This window comes from Bactrocera latifrons, unplaced genomic scaffold (genome assembly GCF_001853355.1).
Source record: "Bactrocera latifrons isolate USDA-ARS-PBARC rearing strain unplaced genomic scaffold, ASM185335v1 scaffold_23, whole genome shotgun sequence".
Lineage (NCBI taxonomy): Eukaryota > Metazoa > Arthropoda > Insecta > Diptera > Tephritidae > Bactrocera > Bactrocera latifrons.
The window spans coordinates 542,121-551,991 of record NW_017535852.1 but is presented as its reverse complement, the minus strand read 5'-3'; the positions used below and the strand labels follow the sequence as shown (position 1 = coordinate 551,991).

General features: G+C 35.7%; 1 protein-coding gene across 3 annotated transcripts in view; it reads right to left on the bottom strand.

Annotated features, from left to right (window-relative positions):
• The window catches only part of LOC108968822 (glutaminase liver isoform, mitochondrial), a 61,931-nt gene extending 56,237 nt beyond the window's left edge, over window positions 1–5,694 (bottom strand). Inside the window, exons 1-2 of one of the 3 annotated variants that reach the window (XM_018933111.1) lie at window positions 5,275–5,694; window positions 4,730–5,112 (exon numbers count right to left, since the gene is read on the bottom strand). In XM_018933111.1, the coding sequence (XP_018788656.1) occupies window positions 4,730–5,095 (366 nt within the window). In that variant the 5' untranslated portion in view covers window positions 5,096–5,112; window positions 5,275–5,694. Of the gene's footprint in view, window positions 1–4,729; window positions 5,242–5,274 lie in introns of those variants that run through there. The other 2 variants (XM_018933113.1, XM_018933114.1) reach the window with 2 other exon arrangements.
• Window positions 5,695–9,871: the final 4,177 nt, after the last annotated feature.

Genomic DNA, 9,871 nt, shown 5'->3' with positions numbered 1-9,871 from the left:
GAAGATGCGCCACGCTCCGGAAGGCCTGTCGTCGAAAATTGCGATAAAATCGCTGAATTGGTCGAAAGAGACCGGCATAGTAGCAGCCGTAGCATCGACCAAGAGCTGTGCATGAGTCATCAAAAAAAATTGTATGAGCAATTCAAAATGCACTAAAAATACAAATAAAATACAAGGCTTTAATACTTGTTAGTAAAAAAAATATGAAATGTTCGGTTATACTCGAACTTAGCTCTTCCTTATTTGTTTTTCAAATAATTATATAATATTTATAATATTTATTTAATAATAAAAAAATATTGTTTTAGCATTAATTAGATGATTTATTTACATGAATTCGAACAGTGAACACTTTGACACTTTGTGTTATTTTACATAGGTGATAGAAATAAATATATCGTCACCCAAAATGCAAAAAAATTTTGACATCACATAGATATTTGGTTATAAAAGTGGTTATGAAATGATTATATATTGGTTATATAGTGGTTATGTAGTGGTTATATAGTGGTTATATAATGGTTATATAGTGGTTATATATGACAGCAAAAGTTGAAAACTTTATGCACTTAAACCTATACGTATGTACTTATAATATGATCGTAAGTAATAAAAACACAATTTCCCTCCTTTTACGTTGATTTACATTTTAGTTGACGACATACATATACATATTATATATTCTTTCCCATAAAATTTAATATCTTCAAACAACTTTATCGATCTAATAAACTTTAACATAAATTAATCAAGCCCACATTGTTTGCAGTTTGCGAACTAATAAACTGAAGTAACGTGTGAGGTGTATACGCCCACTGGACTATTTAGCAACACCCCAAAGGGGCTTGGCACCAAAATGCATCACATGGTCATATGTATTGTAAATATATAATATAAAAGTGATTCACTAATATGTTCTTTCACAAAAACTCAAACAAGTATATACTTATAAGTACTTTATAATATTAATTTGTTTTTCTCATATTTTTTAATACACAGGATCAAGCAAATTGCTAACGAGATTCGAAATTTTTGTTGTGAAAATAAAACTACGCCGCTAAAAAATAATTTTTGTCAACAAAATGAAATCTTTAGCGAAAATAAGTGACAATTAAACGTCAATATTTGCTGATTAACATACAATTTCCAATACACATATTTCTAAATATGCGTATTTAATATGTATGTATGTCAATATATGGAACGATATGTACTGGGTAATAAGGTGGGAATTGGGTATTATTAGCAAATATTCTTTAGCCAACAGAGATGTAACTAAACAAAAATATACATATGTAGAGATAATTTTTTCCGCAACAACAAAGCCTACAAAAAAATAAAAAGGATTACTCTTATTGTTATTATATCACAAAGTAAGGTTTCAGAAGTGGTTTAGTCGTCTTTCATAAAAGTATTGTTAAATTTGGACTAGCAAAAATCACCAAAAGCCACTTATCGATAATGAATTCCATTAATGGTCATTTTGATAGTGCGGGCGAATTCGTACGAATACATTTTTGTGGGATAAGGCTTTCTAAAATAGTGGTTAAAGAGGCTGAATTTCACCACAGAAAATTTCTGGGTATAATGCTTTGGAATTTGCGGTTCGGCCGGAAATGAACTAAATTTATTATTATTTAATCGTAGGAGCCGTTAAGTTATCAAATATGAAGGATATGTACCCCAATAATTTGCATACCTCTCAAAACATTTTCAAATACCTCTAAATACTTTCGATCCCAGCAAATGCCGCAAGTGTTCATAAAAACTTTATAGTTGGAACTATTTTGAAGAAGTATTCTCCCATATAACTTGATGACTCTATCGATTTGGTTTGACCGCAATTATTGTTCGATAAATCATGTTTAAGTTCAGTAAATTCAGCCTCTTTGATGAAATATCTCCAAACGGGTTGGAGCTGATCGACTTCGCCGAAGCCCGAAATATAGGTCGCGCAGCTGTTTATACATTTTCTGAATGACAGTTCGGAGCATTGTTCACAAGCGTACAAAAGCGTTTTGCCAAAAGTGAACGCAAACAAAAGTGATCAGCAATGAAATTCTTTATATTTAGCTGGAAAATCACAGCAATTGTTCGTGAGCTCAAACATCTTAATGTGAATAAAGTTTTTGTTTATCGTACCATCACTCGTTACAATGATACTGCTATCATCGCAAAACGCCATGGAGGTGATCATGAAAAGACTGCAACGTCACGATGAAGTTCCAATCAAATGGCTGAAGAACTGAAAATATCCGACAGCAGCATGCGACGCATATTGAAAAATGAGCTCAAGGTCAAGCCTTACAAGTTCCAAAAGGCCCATGATCTCACCCCGAAGCAGCAACAAATAAGCCTTGAGAGAGCGGCCTTTGGCCGAAAGCGGTCGAATTCCGAACATTGTCTTTTCTGACGAAAAAATTTTTCCAATTGAGCAATTCATAAACTCTCAAAACGATAGGGTTTACTTGGCCGACCATTCATACGAGAATCTAAGTCATCGGTTGGCCACCAGCTGCCACCGCAAATGGGCGCTCTCCAATTGTTTTCATCGAGCCTGGCGTCAAAGTAAATGCGTCATATTATCGGTAAAGTGTTCTGGAGGCTGCTTTGAAGCCATGGGCAAACAAACATTTCACTTACAAATCATGCACGTTTCAACAAGACTCAGCACCGTCTTACAAAGCGCGGGTGAAGCAAGAATGACGGAAAAACAACGTTCCGGTCTTCATTACGACCACACAATGGCTCTCGAATTCACTAGATGCGAATCCAATGGATTATTCTCACTGCGCCATTTTGGAGAGCAAGGTCCGAAGTAAAATAATACACCAGTTACACTTCGAGTGCCGGACTGATTCCATCATAGAAACACTCATCATGATATCTGGCTGTCTCCGGACCGAAAAGCCACCAACCAGATCGATCATGTTGTGATAGATGGAAAACACGCCTCCAGTGTTTAAAACGTGTACACGCCCTAAGGTCCTAACTTCAACTCAGACCACTATCTTGTTGCAGCGATGATAACACAAAAGATAGCCGAATGATTTTCTACTCGACTAGTACTCCTGCTCTGTGAGAGCACTCATCAGTAACTCGGTATAACGGAACTGTAGGATGGCATTTCAAGTTCCACGTACAGCTGCAACCGAAACATTGGTTTTCGGAAAATGCAAAAGAACAGCTGGTACAATGAGGAGTACGGTGTCGGAGAAAAAATAGACTGTCTACCTCGCAACGTTACAATCAACCACAAGACGTGCGTGATGGGATAGATACCGAGAGTTGAAGAGGGAAGCTAGACGCGTTTGCAGACAAAAAAAAAGAAAGTGGCCGAAAGGCGTGAATATGATGAGCTTGACAAGTTGGCCCACAGAGGTATTGCTCGAAAAACTACGAAAAAATGCGATGACTAACAGAAGATTTCAAGACCGGAGCATACTCTTGCAGAACCCACGAAGGTGATCTTGTGACAGAAGCCCAAAGCATACAAAAATTATGGAGGGAATACATCACCAGCCTGCTGAATGGCAGTGGAAGCATAACACCAGGACATGTCGAACTGGATTAACCCATCGATGACGATGGAGCCGACGTTCCATTGCCCGACCATGAAGAAGCACGACATAGACAAACTAAGAGACAGCGACTACCCTGGCTGAAAGTCGTCCAAATGTATAAAAGCACTCCAGCTCTGGGAGTATCCGACGCAGCACCAGTCGGGATAAGCAGAGGAATAGGAAAACTTTCACTCCGTAGGAAAGAACAGGTGGAGAAGAACCTAGCTACACTTGGAATCTCCTATTGGAAAACAGCGAAAGTGTAAAACTACTGGCGCGCTGTTGTAAACGCGAATATGACCGCGTAGGTGGTGTCTACGTCAGCAAAGAAAAATAAGTATAGTGGTTGTTAGTAGATTATTGGATGTAATGACTCGCCATTCCGTTTGCTATTGACAGAACCCAGAGCTTTTTTTTTTATACAAAATCTTTAGCCGTGGATGAAGGGTCGTCAAAGAACCATCGATCTCTGTGTTACACTGAAGTCCAAATTATTAACCCCAAATGAAAAAAGAAGTTCAGACGTACGGCAGATATCTTTCACAAAGTTGTTGCTTAGTTTTAACAACAACATCGTCAATTTGCGAACCATAAACTATTCCTTAGGCGGTATTACCCATCGTTTTTCGCTAATCCGTAACTTTATACAGCAACACCCTGTATTAAGACATTCCATTTAAGCATTAAGAGCATTTGTTGACAGCGCTGTATTTAAGCACAAAGCGATTTTAACGATAACTGATAGACAAATTGCCGACAATTAGCATTGGGTTTATGCATTTATGGCAGCTTGGCGCCAGCACGAAGGCACAAAGGACGAAATTTTTATACAAAACACGGACTTTTTTGTTAACCCAGCAGAGGAGGGCACATAACGCAAAGTGTGGCATACATTAAACGCGCGCTGTACTAACCCACAGCCACATACATACATATGTGACATATGTATTGTACAAACTCATTTTAATGGGTGTGTTGCGTGGGCGATTCAGCTGTTATATCACGCGTGAAAATCGATACTCATAACTGGGTTGGTTGGCAGGATGTATGGAAATGTTGTTGTTGTTACTGTTATAATTGTGTTACGAAAACACGGTATTCATTAAAAAGTTTAATTGCTACTTGCAACTAGTGCAGCTTGCTTGCAACAAAAGTGCGTCACTCACCTCTGCGGCAATTTTCTCTTGCAACTCCTTGCCGGTGTGGCCATACTTGCTGCGATCATCTAACCATACCGTGTTGTTGTAGTATGTTTGTTGTTTCGCCTCGGTTAAATTGGTGGTGCCGTTGTTGCTGTTGTTGTTGTTGCCAGTGCCACTGTTGGCTGTCAGCGCTGTCTTCGCTTTGCCGTTGCTGTTGTTGTTGCTGCCGTTAAGACCGTTGCCATTCGCCGGCGACTCATCCAAATTCTCAACCAAACTCAAAGCAGTCGCTTTAGCACGCTTACTCACAAATCCATTAACGAGCAATGCATTTAAATGGGCGCTTTTGGACAACCACAAATTTTTAATCGACGCAGAACTTTTAATCATTATTTTTTCACACGACGCTTTGGGAGAAGAAAACAGTTTCTTTGTTTTGATCGAATTTGACAAATGAGTGTTTGTGTTTTGTTATTGTAGAAAAATTTTTTTTTTTTTCTTAATTTTTTTTCAAGTTTTTTTCAAATAATTTTTTGTTAATTTGTTTGTTAATTTTTTTTTTTTATTACTTTTTTTCGACTTTTCTTTTGTGTCTTTTAGTTTTTACTTGCCCTTCTTGTTACCTCCGCGTGTAGGGAGCGAAGCCACCGAGTTCAAACAAAGTGTGTAGAGATATTTTCCAATTTCTATTAGACTTTTCGTTTGCTCGATTTTTTTTTTTTTGCTCCGAAAATCTAAACGCGCACACACACGTTACAGCAAATGCACGAAATTTTCGTTTCCAAAGTTTTATGTAATTTTCGTTTGAGTAATTGAATTTCGTTTATAAATCTCGTTTAGCACTTGGGTTGGCTGCTTAGAGTTTTTTCTCTTGAAAAATTATAATTTTTTTTATTTATTTTAGCTTAGCACACGCTACAACAATTGCACTCCTTGTTTGTAGATTTTTGGCTGCTTTGCTGCGTTGGACGACAAACGGTCACGTTGGCTTCTCACGAACTACTGAACGGCCGGGTGAACTCTTGGCGCTCTTGTATCTGCCGAAGAAACAACGTGGGCCGACTGTCGGCGGCAGCGATGAGCAACACACACATATCGACATACAAAAATACTTAAGTACACATGCACATACTTTTCATATAAGAAACTATACTAGTTGTGTGTACATATGTATGTATGTATGTTTGTTTGTGTACGCAGTTGGGCGAGCACACTCACCACAATGCCGCATTTGTTTCAAAGCCTTTGCCTTTCACGTTTTGCTCACACTCTGTTTGCCCAGACGCCTTCAGTAATTTCTATGCGCTCAAGCATATTTTATATATAATTGTATGTATATATGAATGTATGTATGTATGCTTTTATGTATTTGCGCTTTTCTCCACAAATTCTATGTTTGTTGCTGTTGTTGGCTCATGCCTATGCTCAGTCGCGCAAACAGCTGCTCATATTTGCTGCGAAACCTCAGCGACGGCTGCGATTTGGTCAGCTCGTCCCTGCCTAGTACTCCCGAAGACGAAGTGTTCTATATAATGTTTTATGTATAAACATACATACATACATATATGTATTGAATGTATATACATTCATTTGGCATAAACATAATCAGCTTATGACTTTGAGTATTACTGTAATGTACCTTAGAGGGGAGCGAAATTTATGTCTAAGGATTTTATGTGCAATTTTCGGTATAAAAATAATGATAATAAATAAATTATAATAAAATAGCTGTCTCTTATACACATCTAGATGTGTATAAGAGACAGATTTATTTATTTTTCATTATTTGATAAAAGGGAAATGTTTTACAATGACCAGAAAAATATTTTATAAAGGCTTAAGCCTTTGTATTTGTTGTGTTCAAATATTAAGCGCCAAGTATTTGTACAAATATTMATATTAAAATAATCTCTGCACAGCCACAATTTCTCAGATATGCACAGAGGAATTAAAAGTGTAATTAACCTCCCATGAGAAAAATTTCGCCTACTTGTGGCGTTTCACTCTGAGCATTGCCAGTAAAAGAAGCACCTAAATATGTGGGTAAAATATCTTGTCCAAACTGCCTGTTTTGCGGCATGAAGCCGGAAATTCATGAGCATCTTATTCTAAACCGTATTGCAGCTGTAGATGTAAGATCGAAGTGCTTGGATCTATATATCCGAACCTTGATCACACTTCCTCAATGGCATCCAACAGGATACTGGAATTTATCAGAGTGCTGAGTTTATCTTACCTATCAAAAACTGATGGACTACTTCGCGTATAAACAGATTGTCAGCAGGCGGTCAAAATTAGAATCTGCTATCCTTGTCGATTGTCCAGTGGGAATTTCATGACATTTCATTGATTGAGAGTGAACTTATTGCATTTGAAGTATCAGTATGTTTATGTTATCGGTAGGAAAATGAGCTTCGATTTTCTTTTTTTTTTTTTTTTTTTTTTTTTTTTTTTTTTTTTTTTTTTTTTTTTTTTTTTTTTTTTTTTTTTTTTTTTTTGTAACTAGTAACCGAAACATTTTAATTGATGAAAAAACGTTTATGGCGATGTTTGCCTATCCCGTAGCAGAGTGCACGAGTGGTTTCAACGTTTTCAAAGTGGTCGTGAGGACATAAATGACGATCAAGCCGAAACCCAATATATTGCGCATGGAGAAGTCAAAAGTGAAGACAATGCTGATTTGTTTTTTTATTCCAAGGGTATTGTTCACAAAGAATTTGTTCCACACGTCCAAAACGTTAACACGGTATTCTATGTTGGATTTTTGAAGCGTTTGGTGCGCCGCATTCGATATGTTCTGCCCGAATATCACGAAGATGAAAGTTGGCGTTTGTTGCACAATAATGCGCCGGCTCATCGATCGACGGTTGTGACCGATAATTTGAAAAATAATCAAATTTTTACCATTAACCACTCCCCGTATTCAACTGAAATGGCACCGTGCGTCTTCTTTATTTTCGGAAAAAGGCATTTGTCCATGAAAGGAAAGCGTTATGCAGACGTAAAGGGATGCAAAAGGCTTGCACCAGCATAAACGAGCTAAAGCACTCGTTCGATTTGCTTTTTTACCGTGCAAAAAGCAGAAGGAGGTTTCTGGTAAACTTTCTGAGAAAAATGGTCTTTATAGCTTCCGTAACAGCAAAGCTCTACTGATAAAAGGTAACTCGTTTCCTAAGTCACGTATTTCACTGTTCGTAATCAATAAGTCTCAGGTTATTGACTCTAGGTCTCATACTTACCACCAGCAATATTCCTTTATATTAAATATTAAACCAAATAGAGGAAATAAATGTTGTAGTAAATGATATATTCCATTTCTGCATATAATTGGTATATCGCTTCCAACTATGTGAAAATATTACGTGCTTTTAATCACTCACTAACCTTTATTTACCATTACTTAAACTTATTTAATTAGATCGGCATTTATAGCAAAGTCATTCACTTTTTTATATGTTTTTTTTTTCTGAATATGTAACAGTGCGCGTTATTTGTTGACCAGAAAAGCATAACAAAGGCGTCAAACGTACAACCATTACCGAAACTGTTTGAAACAAACAACGGTTTCACACTTGAACACACACACACAAATAACCAAAGCTTTAAAGCACAGTCAAGAGTCTAGCCTGTGAATAATGGCTTCGCTGCGCTTGAACCATTTATTACCGAATATTTACGGTAACCAGTGCGAGTTTAATGGTGTTTACATTATCAATTACACTAAAATGCCATTAACGGCTTTAAAGCGCCTTTTTAATTAATATTTTTTTTTTCTTGCCTTCATTTACATTAAAATATGCCAAAGTTGCAAACTATAAATCATATTGTTGAACACAAATAAGGCGATGAAGCGTGACTACGAGAGCAACAAGCCAAAAAAAACTAAAAGTTAACAAAAAATAAATAAAAAAATTTCACAAAAAAAATATGAAAAATGGAAAAATAAAAAATGAATGAAAATAAAAATTTGGAGTTATTAAGCGCTTGCAGACAGCCTACAAAATCTGCATAAGCACGTTAGGCTGTGTGTAATTATTTATGATTCGAGTTTATGGCGCTGAGCCGCGCAAAGACTCCAAAATTTATGTTCAAATAATTGAAAAATTTTTAGTAAAACGTCAAGCTACATGCATAGCAAGGCAAGAATCATGTTCACTTAAAACACTGTGGCAAATAAAATTTAAAAATCTCTGCAAGTATGTGACCTGAAGCTTAACACCTGCAAAATGACTGAGAAGCTGGTTATAAAAGACTGGTTTAACTAGAAATATTTAGTTAATTGAATAAGGTTTACACGGCTGAGTAAAACAAAAAACAAACCTTACAAAAATACTAATAAAATAACATATACATATACATATGCATATCTCTCAAAGAAAAAATTTAAAAAACTTAAATAATAACAAAAAATACTAAAATTTTTCTCCAACAAATTTTTACAATACTTTTTACCTTCAAAAAAATGTTGGTTTTCAAATAAACTTTATGTTCACTCAGCTAGAGGGCGACAAAACGATCTTCTTTAATTTTTATTATTCAGAAAAATACTTCAACCATTTTTTTAGAAAATTTATTATAAAAGATAAAGAATTGTACACTCACAATGCAATAATTTGAATAACAATGAAAAATATTAATTTTTATCCAAACCATATGGATAGGATTTATGGTTTTTAATAAAATGTCTTGTCAATTTACCGTCAATTTTCTCAAAAACCGTATTGTGAGAATTTTGGAACTTCAGAATTTGCGTGTCTTTCCTAAATTTCGTATACTTAATATCGAAGATATTTTGAAAAAATCACTTTTACTCGAGCCACCTCATGAAACTTGTAGGTAGGTAGATAAAGGGGGGCGGCAGAACATCCTTGGCCCCGGGCGCCTGAAGTTGTAGCTACGTCACTGTCTTGTATAAGGTTAAGATTTAAAATAATTTAACCTAACAAAATTTTGAATGAAATCTAGTTTCCGGCAATTTGTCATTATTTTATTTTATTTTATTTTTTATTTTAATTTTGATAAAATTTATTCGAAATGTTATTTAGTCTAAAAATATTTGGGTAGTCGATAAAGTCTTTTCGTATCTCTAAAATACTTCAACTTATTTTTCTTTTATAGTTATAATGAATACATATGTATATAAACAGAAAATGTTGCTGTTTGCTT